This window comes from Mobula birostris, chromosome 20, assembly GCF_030028105.1.
Source record: "Mobula birostris isolate sMobBir1 chromosome 20, sMobBir1.hap1, whole genome shotgun sequence".
Lineage (NCBI taxonomy): Eukaryota > Metazoa > Chordata > Chondrichthyes > Myliobatiformes > Myliobatidae > Mobula > Mobula birostris.
Window position 1 is genome coordinate 14,724,665 of NC_092389.1, and position 20,675 is coordinate 14,745,339.

A 20,675-nucleotide genomic window follows, 5' to 3' on the forward strand; every position below is an offset into this window, starting at 1 on the left:
GTAAGTATTTCAAGAATTTTCTTTTTATTTTACATTTCCAGCATCTGCAGTTTTATTTTGCTTCGGCAGAGGACTAATTTTAGTGGATTCAAAAGAAACAGGTTGAGGCACATTGGAAGACAAAATGTACTGCATGAGGATGTAGATATTTGAAGAGGACTCAAATCAAGGACAGATTACACATATGTGGGAAAAGAAGAGCATCTAAAATTGAGATGAGTATTGAAACCAAAATAAACCAGGTTAATGATGAAAAAGTATCACAACATGGTAAAGAACCAAACCAAATACACAAAGTGCAAAGAACGTGAAAAAACACGAGAGGGGCAACAAACACCTAGGTATCTTGTCAACCTGCAAAATAGTAAAAGTTTAAACAGAGAGGTGCATCTAGGATGCAAAAAGGAGATCTCCTTTGGAGGCAGAAGGCACAGCTAGGATATTTTAAATAAGTACATTATCTCGGCCCTAATTGAAGAAGAGGAAACTGCCAACAATTACAATGCTCAGAGTAGAAAAAAATTGACTTAATGAAAACAAGCAAAGCTATTTTAACAGTTGGTCCTTCTCAAAGTAGAAACATTACATCAGTTCTGGACTGCACACGTTGCCCAAGGGAACTAAGTGGAGATTGAAGAGGCTCTTTTGATAAGCTTCCAGATATCATTAGATATGGGAAAAGTGCAGAGATTGCCATAGGACTACTAAAATAGAATATGCTACACAAACACAGCTAGACAACTGATCATTAAAGAAAAGTTCTGAAAATCACCAAACACCAAATTAACTGTCAGTACAAATGGTTATTATTTTACAGCCAGCACAGATTTAGCAAAGAGAAATCATAACTGACCAAATCAATAAATTTATTGATGAACCAACAGAAAGGGTTGTTGACGGTAGCATAGTTGCTTCTGTACATACATACTTTCAAAATAATGACTGACAGACATCACCAAATAGCCCATGAAACTGAAGTAGGAATGACTGCATGAATGGGAAACTGGCAAGAAAGAAACATCAGAGAGATGCAGTGAATGGCTGTTTATCAGATAGGACTGCAGTATACTGCCAAATCAAAGTATGCTATTTCCAGTACTAAGGATAAGCACTTTCATTATACTGGTCCTAATTTTTTTTTTGGCTGCACATGCCACAAAACTTGGAATTATGGTAAACAACAATGAGCACAACAGTAGAATTTAAGATCATAAAGACTGACTGCTAAAATGGACAGTTACACAGTGGATTAAACTTAATGCCAAGAAGTATGAAGTCATGCATTTTTGGCAACATACATAAACTACAAACGCAATTGACAAAAGAACAAAAGGGGACATGAGGAAAACATTTTTGTGCAGCAGGCTGAATCACTACATCTAATAGGGTGAAGGACCCAGATTCAGTAGTAATTTTAAAAAGGCAAATGAGTGCATTCTTAAAAAGGAATTTTAGGGTACCGTGCATAGAAATTGAGCAATTCATTCAAAGATTTAACGTGGAATTCTTTATTTTAAAATATCAACAAACAAGAGTGGTGTCAATACTGAACCAATTTGTTAACCAGTCAGCAATGGCTTCCAACTCATTTACCAAACAATCTGCCAGACAACCTTAAATATCCATGTATTTGTTCAAATAACATGTGTTACCATAAAACAGAATACAATATTAAACACATTCCTGGAATTCAGGTAGCAAACATCTACAATGGATTGCCCTTTATTAATTTCCCCACATGCTTTAAAATCCTATTTACCCTGGAGATACAAGGCTTAAAGATTTGTTTTGATAGCTGAACTCCCTCCTTTATTTTGAAAATGGGTTTTACATTGCTATTTTCCAGTCCTCTGGGACTTGGTATGATTACAGTCTGAGAAACATCCATAATAGGAACTGCTCTAGCAAGGAGCCTCATTTGCCAAGCTCAATCTCTTCAGTAAACACCTACCACAGTGAGTTTTTTTAAAAACAGAAATACTAGCAATTCATCTTGTGACTTCCAGGAACATAGCTGTAATACAACAGTTAAATATTTCAGGAATTTCACATTGGATACTTTTCACAAGCTTGTATTCTTCATTTATAAATTCCCTTGTTAATTTGAACTTCTAATTTCTAGTCCATTCAATGCTAGACATTTTGATCCAAAGGTTATGAGAATTGAATTCCAGAAATGAGATGAGAAAACATGCCTTGACAGAAATCAAATGGAAAATTCTACAAAGGCTGCAGTCATTCCTAGCCCAAAGAAAGACAGAAGGCTTTTTGGGCCCTTCAGCCATTGACGGCTGCAGAATAATCAGTGTATCATTGCTGGAGTTTCTCAGCATGCTATACTAATCCCATCTTCAGATGCTTTATTGGTCGAAATATTCCAGTCAGCAGTAATTTTCCAGCAAGTACTTCACAAACCTCAGTGGCAAAACTATATACCCAAATGATACCTTCTGCAAAGTAAAACTATTATCTGGGAGTCAACGAATAGAGTGGGTAGGATAAGTCTTTTCTAGAAGAAGAAGAAGAAGAAGAAAACCCTTAACTCCGAGTGGAGTCATTGGGACACCGTCATGACAGCGTTGTCTTTTTTTTTTAGCAGGCTTTATTTTTATGAGGCTGAGTTGCTAGCTCGACGCCCAACCCAGCACGGATGGAAAGCGTGCAAGGGAGCCAGCTGGATTCGAACTCAGGAGCCCTTGCTCTGAAGTCCGGCGCTGATGCCACTACGCCACCAGCCGGCAAGTCTTTTATAGAAACTCTGAAAAAATTTGACAGTTGGTGAAGCTCAGTGGTTGTAAAAGGTATTTGAAAGATAATAAATGGAAAAATTAAATAAAAGGAACAGTAAATTAACTAAGAGTTACTTTGGTCCCATGCCATTATTTCTCTTGTTGAAATGAATGGATGTGTTTTTTTGGAGCATGTCCAAACTAGCACAGGTTGCTCAGATGTAATTGCTGGGAATCTGCCAGAAATTCCAGCCTTCATGATCGTCTGTGGTCCAATAGTGAAATGCAACTATAGAATCACCATTACCCGTTAACTCACATACTGTACATCAGTGTAGAAGTCTCAAACTCGCTGTGACTTACAAAGGGAAAAGGCAGCAGTTCTACTTGGAACTGATAATATTTTCCCACAAAGCTCAAGCCATTTATCTGCTTCCTCCAATCAATAACCAGAAGTGGCAGGGCCAACACTGCATTCACACCTTCTCAAATATTTCCACAAGACACCTAGATCTGGGATGGATTGATGTGGCAAATAACATCTACAATGTCTTTAACCATTTTCCCCTGATGTTCAATAACATTACCAGTACAGGTTATTGACAATCAAATTGCTGATTGAAGGTGAGTGGTACGGGGGGGGGGGGGGGGCGAGAGGAATTAACTGTTGATAGAAAGTTAACTTGACCATTCTGGCAGTAATAGTGATACTTACACTGACATCCAGGTTTTGAAGCAAAGTTACTGCATCGTGTGTGGCTATATGTCAGCATGTGCCCTGGAAAACATTGGATGGGGCTATACTTAACGATACATTTATAGTTGACTTCTGCTGTTGCACTTCCCTATATACGTTGGCCCTATAACCCAAAGAGTTTCTATCACCTTCAAGGCACAAATCAGGAAACCGAAAGAATATTCTACATTTGTCTCAACACCATCCAGGAACAAAGTAGCTTGCAAATGCATGCACAATTCACCATGCTAAATATTCACTTCCTCCACAACATGCACACTGTGACGTCTGTAAAATGGACCAGGGCAAATAAGGATCAACAATAGATGCTCCCTTTTGCTACCACCATCCTGAATCCCATAATGAATAATAGAAAGATACTCAACATTAACTCACAATCATGGCAGCTATTCCCTGACCAGAATATCTTTCTTCTCAACTGATCAGTATGCATTGCTAATCTGATGCCTACTCCTAAAAGTAGCAGGGATACACCTTTAATTTTCAGATACAAGTTTTGAAGAGGCTTGAAAACCTCATCTGCAATTTTACATTTTTTTTTAGTTTAATATTATAACATTTGTACAAATTGAGGAAAATAACCGAAACTTTTCTGCACTCTTCATGTCATGTAAAAAAAATCTTATAAGAAACATGCTTGGTGCCTAAACATTTCAGTTGTTAGTTCTCTGTACTTGCAGTAGAGGCTGAATACTTCTCAAATTTTTTTTTGCATGTGTTGGCCAATTGTATTGGATATTTCCCATGTAAGCTGTATTTCCATTGGTTACTGAGTGACTAAGAAACCAGCTGCCAGGAGAATGAAGAATTGATACAATGAAAACTTAACATTCAATACAACACATCGGCAAGCCCAATTATTTTGGTTTTGCTCTTACCTTATATATTGCTCTCCATTAGCTATTATTTTTAAAGGTTGCTTTGAAGAGGTAACAGAGACTTCACTTATGAGCTTTTTGATGTTTGAACAAGTTTACACTTTATGTACTTGAGTCACATAAAACTCAGTCCCTGAGACCATTTCTAATCAGATGGTTAACTGGCCTGAAATACAGCACTGAAAGAATTACTAAAACTCACTTCACAACCCGTACCTGAAGAGAAAAATCTCAAAGCACATACTTCCATCTGACAGTGATCTCTGCTCGAAAGGATTAGTGACAAAACTTTGTCTTCATCAGAAGACAAAACTAAGATTATTTGTGATGCAGCCATACAGTCAAATTGTTGGACAACATTTACTGAGAGAAGTACGAGAAGAAAAGTTAACTTGCTGATTTTCTCCTGAAATGCCGACTGATCTTGATCAACTTTCCATAATACAGTGGATTCCAGTTAATTGGGCCATTGGTTAATCGGGGCAGCCACTTATCTGGGACAACTCATACAGAACAAAACCAAATTGTGAAACTAACTGGGATTCCCTTCATTTATTTGGGACACTATGCTGCTTAAATGGGACAGGAGGCTGTTGCCGAACAGATTCTAACTAGTGTCAGTTGTGTACACTTGTGTGGCCATTAGACACTACACTGAGCTTAGAGCGAACAGTTTTTTAAAAAATGTCAGTTTGTGTGTGTGTGTTAAAAAAAACAGTAATTTTTGTCACTGATAGTTGGCAAGAAATAAGCAGTAAGATAATTCAGAACTGTTTTGTTCATTGCAGTTTCAAGCATTCAGGCTTGGAGATGCCACAAACGGCTGGGAGTGAAAAGGAAATGATTTCACTACTTCAACAAATTAGAAACTAGGAAGAGTATGAAGATATCAACAATCATTTTGAATATTACAATGAAGGTGAAGATATGGAGGATGCAATTGTTGAAAGCACTGTACGAAGGCAGTCCATTATCTGCACCAGGTGTCCGTGCTGATTTTGTTCATTTATAGTCAACCAAAAGAACATGGCAGCGTACACTGGATGAATTCCTCAATCAACAACTACTAGGAACTAATACACTGTTTATAGTACTGTAGTAGTACTGGTAATGTTCTAACTTATTTTGTATTTCATTTAAATACATAATTTGTTACTCAGTTAAACAGCAGTTTATCTTTTTTATTCCATTTTAATTATTTCTATGAAACTCTGGCTAATTGGGCTAAAATGGTTCCAATATGTTCCAATTAACTAGAATCAACTACATTCTGTTTTGTATGATAACCACTGCCTTGGAATTACATATCATCAAGTCAATGACTGTAAGAGGGAAAAAGCAGGGAAAACTGATACAGAAGATAATTATTTACATAATAAATGAAATGGAGGAAAAACAAATCAATTTCAGAAATAAAGCTTTTTAGTGTTCTTATACCTCGTTAGTGAAATGGTGTTAAAATGACACAGCAGCACTTAGAATTGGAGTGTAGAACCTACCATCTGTACTTTGCAACTCTTGGTCATAACCTATTTACCTCGTACCAGTCTTGTAGATTATTATCGGACAAGTCGAGTTCAGAAACGTGCGAGCAGAAGGCAGCAATGTCACTCTCCTCTCCGGCTCTGTTAATTCCGCAACCATCCAGCACGAGGACAGCAGGAAGGTTTAGACGAGCTAAAGAAAACATATATTTAGCTTAATTCTGAAGAAAGGTGAATGTAGGCAACCAGCTGTAACCGATATTTATTTTGTATTTCTGTTTGCAAAATTTTCCCCATACAGGCAATCAATGAGAATGAGGACATTGCTCTATTGATAATCAACTTATGGCTTTTCAGATACCCAAGTCTGTGTGAAAGGAAATAATTCCTTAGTTCAAAACCACAATACATTCAGGGAACCCAAGTATAGAAGGATCAATATGCTTGCAAGCAAGAATCCAGACAGATTTATGTTAACTTCATTGATTTTGAATATTAAAATGCTGAATTTGCTATATGATGGTCAGTTAAAGTAATCTCTGATGACAAGCTTACTAATTATATGTACTTAGTGGCTACTTTATTAAGTATGTCCTGTACCTAATAAAGTGGCCACTGAGTGCATCTCGAGGTCTTCTGCTGCTGTATGTAGCCCATCCACTTTAAGATTCGACGTGCTGTGTGTTCAGATGCTTGTCTGCACACCACTATTGTTATGTGTGGTTATTTGGGTTACTGTTTTCTCCCTGTAAGCATGAACCAGTCTGGCCATTTTCCTCTGACCTCTCTCATTAACAAGGCATTTCACCCACAGAACCAAACTCACTGGATGCTTCTTGGTGTTACTCCATTCTCTGTAAACTCTAGAGACTGTTGTGTGTGAAAATCCCAGGAGATCAACAGTTTGAGTGACTCAACCCCACCCCACCCATATGTCACCAACAATCATTCCACGATCAAAGTCACTCAGGTAACATTTCTTCCCCATTCTGATGTTTTGTCTGAACAACAACAAAACCTCATGACCATATCTGCATAATTTTATGCATTGAGCAATACACACAAAGTGCTGCAGGAGCTCAGCGGGCCAGGCAGCATCTATAGATGGGAATAAACAGTTGACGTTTCAGGCCGAGATCCTTCATGCTACCTGACCTGCTGAACTCCTCCAGCACATTGTGAGTATTGCTCTAGACATCCAGCATCTGCAGTACCTCTTGTGTCTTTTATGGATTGAGTTGCTGCTGCATGACTGATTTATTAGATATTTGCATTAACAAGCAAATGTACCCAATAAAGTGGCCAGAGTGTATATCAACCAAACCACACGCATGAATTAAAACTCTCCTAGGCTATACCATGTAGACTTGGACTACCATGAAGTTCAGAATCTGACATTCAAGCCACTGAGGAATCACCATCATTGGCAATGTTTCATCAGCATAATTCTCTAACCAACAGGTACTGAACATGGACATTAAATCAGCGTTAAGGTTGGCAAGTCAAAAACACAAAAGATTCTGAAGATGCTGGAAATCTAGAGCAACACCAGAGGAATTCAGCAGGTCATGCAGCAGTTATGGAGGGGAAATAAACAGTTGATGTTTCAGGCCGAGGTCTTGGCAATGTTTATTTTTCTCTATAGATGCTGCCTGATCTGCTGAGTTCCTCCAGCATTTTGTGTGTGTTATTAAGGTTGGTAAGCTTTTATTTAACAAATACTAAAAACAATTAGAAGTGTGCTTAACATAATTTGTATTTTTATAACTAAAACTTAAAGGTGGCCATTACAGGGCCTTTCCCACAGTATCATACCTGCAAGGGTTGATTTTTTTTTATACAAACTGGATCAAGATTCAACCTTGATGATCCACTCAATTATTAGAAAAATCATATTTTAAAAAATGGCAAGTTTGTGCTCTGAAGTTTATCAGAGCCTTGATGCACGTATGATTAACAGTTTGAAAGTCTGGGACACATTAAAAATGTGAACAATCTCATGGTTTACAATTCACCAATTACTACTTAATTGCAGGATCTCAGAAGTTGTAAATGGATCATACTCAGTATGAAAACAAGCATAAGCCGAATTTTGGGGCAAATGTAAAGGCTCACTCACCTTTCACAGGTGAACCCTCGGGCCCAACAGAGACGTGGATGCCAATACCCATTCCTCGTCGATATGGGAAGTTTTCTGGGCTATACTTCTCACAAATAACCTCAACAAAGCTACGCCCGTGTGTGTCACTCATCTTCCAATTATCGAGAGCAGTCTGCAGACTGTGGAGCCAAAAATGCCTCTTGGTTACATTACTTTTGGCTAAATTGTTAGGTGGAATAGAAGCAAAGTATTAAAATAAGACGAATTTGTGCTTAATCTACTTTCGCACTTGAATCGTGCACATAAAACACTGATGACAACCACAGAAATTAGACAATTTATTGAGGTTGATAGAGATTATGCAAGATTGTCTAACTGAAGCTTAGAATAGGTCCTAAACCTCACTGCCGAATGAATTTTCCCTTCTGTAACCTGCAGGATATTCTTGGGTGTAAATGAATATTGGAATTTAACTTCATTAAATGAACAGAAATAATTTATTAACATCAATTAATTATTTCACTCAGTCTAAAGAAAGTAAAAAAATAATTCCAGTTAGCTCAGTCATTCGTATTTCTAACATTTTGAACAACAATATTTCTTTATCATGCTTTTCATATTTGCACGACACTTTTCTATTACAGGATTTTTTTCACTTATTCAGCATGCTATAAAATCTCTTGCAAAAGAAAGCTTGCATGCTGATGAATCCTGCAGCATAAAAGCTTTGAGAACCACATGACCAGAAATGGTGAATGTACTTGGACCCTGAGAGTGGAAGTCACACAGAGTAAAATGAACCGAGCAACCCAACATCAATGACAAAATACATACAACCCACACAAACCTAGACCTTTAACATTGGGGAGGGGAGGGGGGGGGGAGACATCTTATTGGCCAAATTAATAGATTACAAGATATTTAATTATGATTTTAAAAAAGTCAAAACCTAAAGATATGGAATTCTACAAATACAGATCATTAACCATTGATAAGAGTTTGTCTCACTCCCATCAGGGAAGAGACTGCACAACACCCACACCAAGATCACCAGACTCAAAACCAGTTACTTCCCCAAAGTTGTCAAACGGATCTATGCCTCCACCCATTAACCTACCCCACCTCTACTTTATCATTTCCTGTAAGAATCATCTTGTGTACAGATAATCCTGCACCCTAGTGTCACTTGATGTGCATATAATCAGTATAAATCTCATGTTCTTTATGCTGCATCGGATCTCCTTTACACTTGTGTACCTATGAATGTTAAGAAACAATCTTGAATCTTGAACATCGAATGCACCTTTAATTTATAGGAAAGATTTTTCACTTACAAAATGTAGAACAATTTTCCTTCTGTGGGAATAAGGAGGTACTGACATTTTTCCCACAAAAAGTTGAAGATTAAGAACTTGCAGTTACATAGTACCTATTAGATGGTCTTCAAGACGTGTGAAACAATTCTGGAATTCATTGGTGGGCTAAGGTGAACAGTTCTTTTAACAATTAAGGCCTCTGGTTCCATTTATTTGCCAGATTATCAAGTAAATATTGAACAAATGCAACATTTAGAATTTCTTTTGAATTCCATAAACCAATTAAATTGAATCTGACATTTTTCTGTGGGTTAAAAATAATAAGTTAAAGATTCAATAAATCCACCTTTACACATACATCATCATACAAGGTAGGCATACACACTCCTGTGACATTATAAGGAAAATATGGTTAATAACTACACTCATCCGCTATGTATAATGTGCATCATGAAATGTATGTACAGGGCTATTCGATTTTCCCAAATTACTTGATTTCAAATCTTCAGAAAATGCTCAGAATATATTTGAAATATTGGGTGGGATAACTGTTAACATTTTATAACTCCAAAACACAAAATCTAATTGAAGGCGAAAGAGGGGGGCCCCAAGAGATGTGAATCTTAGTTTGTTCTTTACTTTAAGCGAGGCATGCACATATCACGTGGTAGTGCTGTGGCATACGCAATTCACTTATTTTTACATATAACCTGTAATGAATTATTTAAACAAACAAGAATACTTAACCAAACAATATTTACTTTTACTCTAATGTCTCTAAAACATTAAATACACAACACTCCTTCCTGCTTAGCTATAAACTCCAACTCAATGTTGAATGAATCTCAACTGTATAGACAGTATACTATATAATACAACTGCTATGTACAGACATCCACAGCATAGTAAATGTTTTAATTGTCCCTTTCAGGTCTAAAGATTTCATCCCTGTGGAGGATTTCTTACTCTTGTGGGATAATGTCTTTCTTGACAAGAAAGGGGGGAGGGGTCACACTGCTTGGCAGGAGAGACTTGTGGCTGTGGCTCTGGGGCCTCTTCCATGGTGGTTGTACAAGTTGACTCTATGACTGCAGGAACCTGTTCTGACAGCTCTGTAAAACTTCCTTGTCCTTTTTCATCTTTTTAGGATGTGCATCTTGATCTTGGGTATTTAGATCACTGAAATATTCTCTTATTCATCCTTCCTGTTGCTCCCTTTACGATCTGATCTCTCTTCTTGGTTTCCTCATCCACATCATCTAACAACTCCACTGTTTTTGTATCTCTATTGACTCCTTTCTTTTTGGCCTTCCATTCATCCAGCTGGAGTGTGGTCTTTGCATCTACTTTTACAAGCAGCTTTTGCCTCCCACTTGAAGCTCATGCAATAACCTAATGCATGCAGAGTAGATTCTGGCTCTTTAGATTCACAAAAGCCGAATGCTTGCAACTTTCCTGAAGCTCCCTGAACTCTCTTCCAGCTTAAAAACAAGCCACATTTTGCAAGTAACTGCCTGATTAACATATCAGACGCTTTCTCGGAGATTTTGCCTGCGAAAACTCTTGTAGTCAGACCAGTGCTTTCGTCACGTTCATGATTCCTCTGAGCAGCATGGTCCTTCCTTGGTCCAATATGTTTTCCAACCAGAGGCACTGAGATTGGCACCAACACCCATTTGTCCTCTGTTGTGCCACAATTCACGGTGTTCAGCATGGAGACAGTTGTGTCGTCATGCAGTATCTTTGTTAATTTGCTTTCAGATGGCTTCACAGTAAGAGATGTGGTATGCAAATTGTGGATGGATCTCCAATCAAGTTGTAGTTGTTTCAGCTAATCATGTCTTCACAATGCTGGCCCTCCTGTTTTTACCACATACAAACTCAATGTGGCTTGTTAGTTATTGTATTTCACGGTTATGAATGTCATTCCCACAGGAGTTATCTTCTCTCCAGTATAAGTTCTTAGTTGAATATCTGCAGGCTTCAGTTTAGCACCTTTGTAATGCCGTTCAAACTAACTTTGTGGAATGACTAACAGCTAAGCCAATGTCCAATTCCATTTTAATTAATTTGTTGTTCACTTCCAGTGTAAGCCATATTGCTTGCCTATTGTTAGTTGTCACATTGTAAATCTCAAAACTACTCAGCCCTCTCTTCATTATCAGATTTCTCATCAACAGCATGCACATTAGTGCTCTTTCTGAAATAGTAACTTAACTTTTTAATATTTTTCTTTACCCTGTACATTCCATTTATTTTTGTCTGTCTGACATGCTCTTTGTATGTGTTTTGCATTTTCTGCAAGTTTTGCTTTTAAACTTGCATTGGTCTCATGAGCCCCTGACATAACAGTAACACATTTTGTTTAGCCAGGCCAGTTTCTGCTTAGACGTTACAATATCATTCACGCTAATTTTCATTCCTGACTGCAACTCAATTGCGCCTGTCTGCTGTTTTCATTGATACAGCTATTTCAAATGTTCTTTTACATCTAAGTTGTGTTTTAGTTAGGAGCCATTTCTGAAAGCTTTCTTGGAAGATTCTACAAACTAAATAATCTCTCAGTGCATTACTAGGCCCATTATCAAACTGACAATGCTCAGTCTTTTCAATTCAGCCACGTATGCTGAAATGGATTCCTCTTGCTTTTGATTCTGCTTATGAAACCTAAAGTGTTCTGCAATAAACAATGGTCCCGGTTCTAAACATTCCTGCATTACTTTCATGACACCAGCATAGCTCATTTCAGCTGGTTTGATTGGAGTGGTTAAACTTCAAAGCAAACTGTATGCCTTTAAATCCAAATCACTCAGTAAAATTGGTATTCACTTCTCATTGGCTATTTCATTTGCTTCAAAATATACCTGCTTAATCTGTTCAGTATACAAAATTCACTTACCTGTCATGTAATTAAATGTATCAACCTTTCCGATATAACTAGCTATTTCTGCATTTTTATGAACCCGTGAACTCAATCCGATTTTGCCTTTTTAAAAAACTTGAACGTCTTTCCTTTTGCAGAGAAAAGGTGCTGCTCTGAAGAAAAAAAAGTGCTGTGCTTTTCTTTTAAATCAACCTCTCCTTGCTGCACTTTAAAAAAAACTTCTATGTCTTCCTGCACTTCAAGAGGTAGGTACTTGCCTCTGGTTCGCTTTTAAAATATCTCATGACCACTGTTATGTTTTGTAACTCCAAACCATAAAAAGCAATTGAAAGCAAAAGACAGGAGCCCAAGAGATAAGAGTCTTAGTTTGTTCTTTACTTCATGTGATAGTGCCATGACATATGCAATTCATGTATTTTTGCATATAACCCATAATGAATTATTTAAATGAACAAGCTTAATCAAACAATACTTACAATATTACTCAAATATTACTGAAATATTAAATACACAATAATTATATAGCAGAAGTAGTATTAAGGAGGATGACATTTAAAAGTGGATAAAGCACTAGCCCTAAATATAACATATAGCAGGATGTTTAAAAAAATACACAGGAAGAAATTATAGAGCTTCTGGTTCTACAATTTTTCTACTATCCCTGACTACAGCAGGCTTGCAACATTCAAATAAAAGAGAAAGGGATAACTGAATAATTATAGTCCAATTAAAATTTAGTGGAATTTTTTTTTGAAATTAATGTTGAGGGAACTATAAACCTTCATTTCAATAGGCATAGATTAATCAAAAATAGCCAATGATATTATTTGCTACATCACATGTTAGCATAGTAAGTAGTACAGCTGAAGGTGTGACTAAAGAGCTGGTGTAGAGGGTGGGCTTCAGACAAGTGGATCAGTGGACTCTCTTCCAAGTACAGGTTGCATCTAAACTAGAGGTTCATTTATATCCTTGCAGGAAGGTTTTCTTGGGAGGGCTTAAATTAGTGCGACAGGGGATTGTAAATTAGAGCAGCACATAGAACATTACAGCACAGTACTGGTCCCTCAGCCTATGATGAGGTGCTGACCTTTTAACCTACACTAAGATCAATCTAACCCTTCCCTCCTACATTGCCCTCCATTTCACTATCATCCATGTGCCTATCTAAGAGTTTCTTAAATGTTGTAATGTCTCTACCATCACTCTGGCAAGGCATTCTACACACTCACCACTCTAAAAAATGTACCTGACATATCCCCTATACTTTCCTCCAATCACCTTAAAATTATGTCCCCTCGAGAAGGTCAAGAAAGTGCATAACAGGAACAATCAGGCAGGGCCAAGTTAACGAGCACAATGGGACTGACAAGCAGAATTGGATATTTTAATGAAAGTAGCACAACATGTTAGGCAGATGTCCTTAAAGCCTGGGTTAATACATGGAACTAAGATATTGGAGGCATCATAGAAACTGGGTTTAGAGAAGGGCAGTACTGGCAGCTCATTGTCTCAGCGATTAAAAGTTTCAGACTTGATAGAGAAATATGAAAGTTTGGAGGGGGTGTGCATTACCAAATCAGGGACAATGTCACAGCTGAACGAGAGAGGACATCTTGGATGGTTCATCCACTGAGGCCATATGGGTAGAGGTCCAAGAGTAAGAATAGTGCAATCACTACACTGCAGCTATTCTTTCGGCCACATTAGCTTATTTTAGCTTCCCTAATATTCACTGGAACTCTTAGTGCTAGGGCTCAGATGGAGCAGAATTGGTAGACTCATCCAGAGGGTTTCTTGAGACAATTTACAAGACAGTGGGTAATAACTCTGGCGAGGTTTTGAAGTACTTGACATTTCAGTGGAGGTGCATTTTTGGACCAGTGACCATAATTCTGCAGGTTTTAAGGTAATTATTAATCAGGATAAGAATAGAAATATAGAAAATAGGTGCAGGAGTAGGCCATTCGGCCCTTCGAACCTGCACCGCCATTCAGTATGATCATGGCTGATCATCCAACTCAGAACCCTGTACCTGCCTTCTCTCCATACCCCCTGATCCCTTGAGCCACAAGGGCCATATCTAACTCCCTCTTAAATATAGCCAATGAACTGGCCTCAACTGTTTCCTGTGGCAGAGAATTCCACAGATTCACCACTCTCTGTGTGAAGAAGTTTTTCCTCATCTCGGTCCTAAAAGGCTTCCCCTTTATCCTCAAACTGTGACCCCTCGTTCTGGACTTTTACCCAATATTTGGGTAAAAGTGCTAAATTATGGGTAGCTTTGACTACCCATTTAGAGCCTTCCATTCCACTGCAGTGCAGTTTCCATACCATTCAGTGATGAAGCTTGTTAGGATGCTTGTTACTGTGCATCTGTAGAAGGACGCAAGTGTAGATGTGCACAGTCCAGCTCTCTTCAGCCTCCTCATAGAGGCATGGTGAGCTTTCTTGATTGTGTGGAATGTGTTCTGGTCTGTGTTCATGCCATCTTAAAAGCTTGTTCCCCAGGTAGTTAGCCGGATCAATCAGTTCCTGCCCCCCCCCATCTATTACCCCTGTCACTGCACTGTAAACACTTTACAACACTGTTTACATTGTAAATACATGCTGATATTTATGCCCATTTTATTCCTTACTTTATTTTTTAATATAATTTTTTTATTCTTTATAATTGTTGAAAATTATTTTTTGCTGCATATCATGCCTTGACCTACATTCTGCAGCAAATTCCTAATACAATAGATTCCAGTTAATTGGGCCAGTTAATCGAGACAGGCACTTATTTGGGACAACTCTTAAAGAACAAAAATTAATCAAGAAAATAGCTGGGATTCCCTTTGTTTATTTGGAATACTATGCTGCTTAATTGAAGCAGGAGACTGTTGTCGAACAGTTTCTCACTGTAAATTGCATGCACTTGCATGGCTGTTAGATACAACACTGTGCCTTGAGCAAACAGTTTTTAAATAGCAAACAAGGGAAAATTCTCAGATGCTGGAAATCTAAGCAACACACATAAAATGCTGGAGGAACTCAGCAGGCCAGGCAGTCGGCGTTTCGGGCCGAAATCCTTCAGCAGTTTTTAAAATAGTGTCAGCTGCACGTGTTGTGTCCAAAAAGAAGTGATTTTTGTCACTAATAGCTGGCAGGAAACAAGAAGCAAGACAATTCAGAACTGTTTTGCTCACTGTGGTTTTAAGCATTCAGGCTTTGAGGTGCTAGAAATGGCTGGGAGTGAAAATGAAACAATTTCACTACTTCAACAAGTTAGAAACTACAAAGTATTTGAAAGTAATGACAATTATATAGAATATTACAATGTAAATGAAGATTTGGAGGATGCAATTGAAAGTATTGCATAAAAGCAGTCCATTATCTGCACTGATTTTGTTCATTTGCAGTCAAAAGAATGTGACGTGGATGAATTCCTCCATTGGTAAGCTTTAGGAATTAATACACAGTTTTATAGCACAGTAGTAGCATTGGTAGTGTTCTAATTTGTTCTGTATTTCATGTAAATACATTATTTGTTACTTAGTTTGTCTTTTTTTTATACTTTTACAACTCTTTCCATGAAACTTCAGCTAGTTGGGACAGCCACTTAATTGGGCCAAAATGTACTTGAGGCTCGATGTGTCCCAATTACCCAAATCCACTGTATATGTAAATGTATACGGCAAATAAAGTTGATCATTGATCCTTGTAGCTAAATATATGGTTCAAAACACATGCACAATGTAGATCAAGCAATAGGCTTCAAATGTTCCAAAAACTGGTGATCACTCTTGCACTCTGGAACATCTGGAACCTAGTCTAACACTCAAGTATAATCTGGAGCAATGTCTTTGCTGGGCTCTGGGCGACGTTACACATCAAGGACAACTGGAGACGATGGTTAAAGAATGAAAAAGTTGTGGTTAAAAACAAACAGGAAATCCATCTTTAGATAGCTGACAAAATTACAGTATACAAAATGATGAGTGGTATAGATAGAGTAAATGCAAACAGGCTTTTTTCTGCTGTGGTTGAGTGGGACTACAACCAGAGGTCATGAGTTGAGGGTGAAAGGTGAAAAGTTTAAGGAGAACATGAGGGGAAACTTCTTCACTCAGAGTGTGGAATGAGCTGCCAGCACAAGTGGTCCATGCAAGCTCGATTTCAACGTTTAAGAGGAGTTTGGATAGGTACATGGATAGAAGGGATATGGAGAGCTGTGGTCCAGGTGCAGATTGTTGGGAGTAGGCAGTCTAAATGGATTCGGCATGGACCAGATCTGCTGAAGGGCTTGTTTCTGTGCTGTACTTATCTATGACTCAATGACTGACAAAGTAACCCCTGAAAACAGCAGCTTAAGAGTCATGAGCAGGCCTTGGAATTTGAAACTTGATACTTCTCAAAATTTGCAAAGCAGCAAATGTCTACCCATAACACAGATTTTCTATTTGAAAAAAGTTAGATATTGAACTGATTAATTAAAATTGGTGTGAAATAGGTAAACTGAAGGGCAAATGGCTCCTGTTAAAAGAATCATACCACTGAAAACATGATATGGCATACAACACCAGTATCATTCAGCAAAATCTATAATCCTTAAATGCTGCTGGCCAGCTTCCAGACTACAACTAAGAACTATATCCTAATATGAACAGTAAACAATGAGAAATGAGAGCACAAAATAGGTGAAAGTATTACACAGAAAACCCTTCGCAATAACCTACAACAGTAGAGGAAATAGTGATTGACTCCAACCGCTGAAAAACCAAAAGGTCCAAAGTGCAAGCTCTTATCCCTTGCCCAAAAGCTACTTATGAAAGCGGTTACTTTCATGTGAACTATTTTTTTATAAAGGCAGACATCCCACCCTGCAAAAACTCATTTCAGGGAAGTAGCATCATCAATTTGCGGGAGACTTCCGGGAGAGGTGGGATGTTTGAAATAGAGTAGCTCCTGAGCAGCCAGCCAGCTAGTTTAAATAATGTTAGCTATGCTAATGAATGAATGACACCTGTTAAACTCACCTCAACATGTCTTTTACATTTTAACCCACCATGGGCAATACAAAAGTCACTGTTGCAAACAGCGCAGCGAGCAACAGTGTCATTATTTTTCACCCCCATTAGGCAGGGGTACACTTTAGGGTAGTCTGGGGTGATGTACATTTTATATTTTCTTTTTTTGGAACTCTCTCCCATGGCGCGCTCCCGCTCGCTCTCTCTCTCCCTCTCTCGTGGTCGCTCTTGCTTGCTCTCTCTCGCTTGCATGCGCTCTCTCTCTCGCTTTCTCTCTTGCTCTCGCTCTCTCTCACGCTTTCTCTTTTGCTTTCTTTCTCTCTTGCTTGCTTGCTCTCTCTCTCTCTCTCTCTCTCTCTCTCTCAAAAAAACTGATTTCCGTGATATTGTATATAATTTGCGGGCATCAGGGAGCCACTATTTATATGCGGGAGACTCCCGGAACTTCCGGGAGAGGTGGGATGTCTGTAAAGGGAATGTGAAATATTAATCTACCATTGTAACATCCAGATCCCAATCAAATTGAGGGAATTGTTGATAACAATCTTAACACTGTGAGTCTACAGTCTCTCTTCAGAACAGAACTTAACAGGCACAAGAGTCAGGTCTCCAAAGGCAACCAGGGCACAACAAAATAAAGGACTCAACAGTTAAACAAATCTTCTTTGCCAGAGCACACTACCTAATCCAGGCTTCTCAAACAGATTTTGGAACTATTAATCCCCCACTACTCTCCTAAAATCAACAGTTCTTGATATCACATAGTATTGTGTCTGGCACTTTGACATTCTGACTACTTTGATCAGCAAATCCATTCTCTTCATTAGGACTCTTTACTTAAATTTTCAAACTTCTTTCAAAGTCTCGCTTACCCACCTTTCCTAACACCAATTCACATGGGTGTGTTGGACAAAGTCTAGCAGCCATATAAAAAAGCCTTTACTTGCATCCAGCAAGTAAATAAGACTTTAATTCTCAGTACAATTTCTAAACTTGTTTTTTTAAAAATCAGTAAATAGTGACACTATTAGTGTAAATCCAGCTCTTCTGAACAACTTACGGTCTCTGTCAAACAGAGTGCCAAGTCGATTGCTCTGAGAATCACAAATGAAGCAAGCATTGCAGTTTTGTGTTCTGTGGGATATCTGTCTCTTCCACTTCAATTTATCACAGCTACCAGTGTTAAGTGTGGATATTGAAAATAGACATTACAGTTCCTTTCGCAAACACAAGGAATTCTGCAGATGCTGGAAATCCAAGCAACACACATCAAAGTTGCTGGTGAACGCAGCAGGCCAGGCAGCATCTCTAGGAAGAGGTAGTCGACGTTTCGGGCCAAGACCCTTTGTCAGGACCTTGCCTGTTCTAAGGATTTGGAGACGATCTGAAAACTAAAGGAAGTGGAGAACCCAAAATACCTGATGGAAAATCTAATTTGATGACAGGCAAATCTTTTTTCCCCCAACTGACTTCACTTCCTTCCGCACTCTGAGTTGTATCTTTGCCCTTGAGATCAAGTCTGCAGCTCTCGCACTGGAAGAGACAGATTCAGGTACAGATGACAGCAGCATCGTAACCACACCTGTCAGTGCAATCTAATCGTATCACCAAAGGAATAAGCTAAGCAAGGCAAAGCAAATAAAATAGAAGATACTGTCAAAAAAAAAGACAGGCAGGTTATGGCAGATCAGTGAAACGAGTATTTTGCACCAGTCTATTCTCAGTTAGATGATACCTAATGTTCCAAACTGGATTCGGTCTGTTCGTTATTATTAAAACTATTAAGGAGAATAGTATTGTCATTTGGACAGGGTTAGAAACTCACACTTTACATGACTCTTGGGCCACATACCCAGCCAGAGCTGATTATAGACAAGAGACATGACCATGCTGAGAATAGCACCCACACCTCCTAAATGAATGGGCAGTGGGGAGGCTCCCATAAACTGACAGTTAATTGACTTTTCCAAAACAAAGTTAATCACTAGCTAAGGAGCTACAAGTTTATTAGTTTGATATCCCCACGAATGAAAATACTAGAAAAATATTTAAAAATATGATCTTGATGAATACTGGGATTTGGGGGTCAAGGCAACTTAGAAGCACAATTGACTTTAAACATAAGGACAAAACAATCATACATGCTCATGTTACAGATGAAGGCAATCCTACACTGTTTTTGAGCATTGGTAAGGATGCAATCAATTTTTTGTCTTAAGTCTCTGATTTAGACCCCCACACATGCCCAACCACATCATCCCCTACCACACTTTCAAATGTGCAGTGCCCTTTGCTTTCCTAATCTTCTTCCCCTAATCCTCATCTCTTATCCTCACCACAAACTAAGCTCTCCCATATCAAGTCCTTCGTTACACACTCCATCTATTTACCAACCTCCTGCCTCTCCCTTTAAACCCTTGTTTGACTCCTTGCCTTGTCCTCTCCATCTGGAAACCCTTCCTTGATATTCCCCTTGACCATCATCTACTTTGACCCTTCTTCCCCCCCCCCCCCCCCCGGCTCCACCCAGCATCCTTCGACCTCCTTCTCCTCTCCCTCTTAAGTCTTAACCCTTCCTTGCTCTTTGATTTCTCCTCGACCTTCTTCCACTACCCTCTCCCGGCTTGCTCCCCTCCGCAACAACTTGACACCCTCCTCCTCTGCTCTCCTCGGGCCTGTACTGTGGCCCGGCCTCTGCACCCTGTACCCTTCGGACAGGTGACTGTGTTGTCAGTGTCCGCCCCACCCCTGACGCAGTGCTCAGAGTTGCCCACAACCGCCGGTATCCACCACACCAGTTCTGCCACTCACCCTCCCGCTTCAGTTCCAGGCCTGTTTTGCTGCCGACAACGGCTGCGAGAGCGCGCCTACGCACTAACGTCACATCATCTTCAAGAAACACGTTATATGCGTAAACAGCAGCTACACGAGACCAGCCCGCGGCATCACCATAGCAACAGAGGCCCGGGCACAGTCAGGATGCTAGGCCGCGGAAGGCAAGGGGTTTCCCGGGCTGGCAACACCGGGGTTCGATCGCGCATTTTTAAAAAAATCTAATCTTGTCATGGTGACCGGTTACAAACACCCCCTCCTCTTTACCCACCACTGCCTCCACAACCAGTTGCGTTGTGCACTTACTGATCCCTGGAATCTGCTGAAATGCACTCCCCATGGTAATCGGTTGAGTGATGTCTTTCCAATTGTTTTAAGTAGACAGATCAATGATGGTCTCCGCAGACTGACCTTGCGATGGGCATTTCAAAGTCAGTCTGAAAAATCCCCAAAATAGCCTTGCAATGTATTTGTTGATGAGGTGATGATGTGGCTGACACTGTATTGTCCATCCTTAATTGTCCCTAAATTTATGAAGTAATTAATAACAGTGGTAAGTCGTGGGTCAGGGACATCTCTCTTCTGCCTTTCAACTCACAAGTGAGCATAGGCCATCAACAACCTCTTTCCAGATCAACCTGTCTTGTGCATATCTCTCCAGCTGTGACCATGTCATTCCCAC

General features: G+C 39.1%; 1 protein-coding gene and 1 long non-coding RNA gene across 3 annotated transcripts in view; one reads left to right on the top strand and one right to left on the bottom strand.

Moving 5' to 3' along the window:
• The window catches only part of LOC140185075 (uncharacterized), a 37,609-nt gene extending 31,769 nt beyond the window's left edge, over positions 1 to 5,840 (top strand). The window contains exons 2-3 of the long non-coding RNA XR_011882489.1: positions 2,597 to 2,738; positions 5,153 to 5,840. This is a non-coding gene — a long non-coding RNA (uncharacterized lncRNA). The remainder of the gene's footprint in view (positions 1 to 2,596; positions 2,739 to 5,152) is intronic.
• The window catches only part of LOC140185072 (tubulin-specific chaperone cofactor E-like protein), a 140,307-nt gene extending 120,260 nt beyond the window's left edge, over positions 1 to 20,047 (bottom strand). Inside the window, exons 1-3 of one of the 2 annotated variants that reach the window (XM_072238313.1) lie at positions 19,973 to 20,047; positions 7,968 to 8,128; positions 5,909 to 6,041 (exon numbers count right to left, since the gene is read on the bottom strand). In XM_072238313.1, the coding sequence (XP_072094414.1) occupies positions 5,909 to 6,041; positions 7,968 to 8,100 (266 nt within the window). In that variant the 5' untranslated portion in view covers positions 8,101 to 8,128; positions 19,973 to 20,047. Of the gene's footprint in view, positions 1 to 5,901; positions 6,042 to 7,967; positions 8,129 to 19,972 lie in introns of both variants that reach the window. The other variant, XM_072238312.1, reaches the window with a different exon arrangement.
• Positions 20,048 to 20,675: the final 628 nt, after the last annotated feature.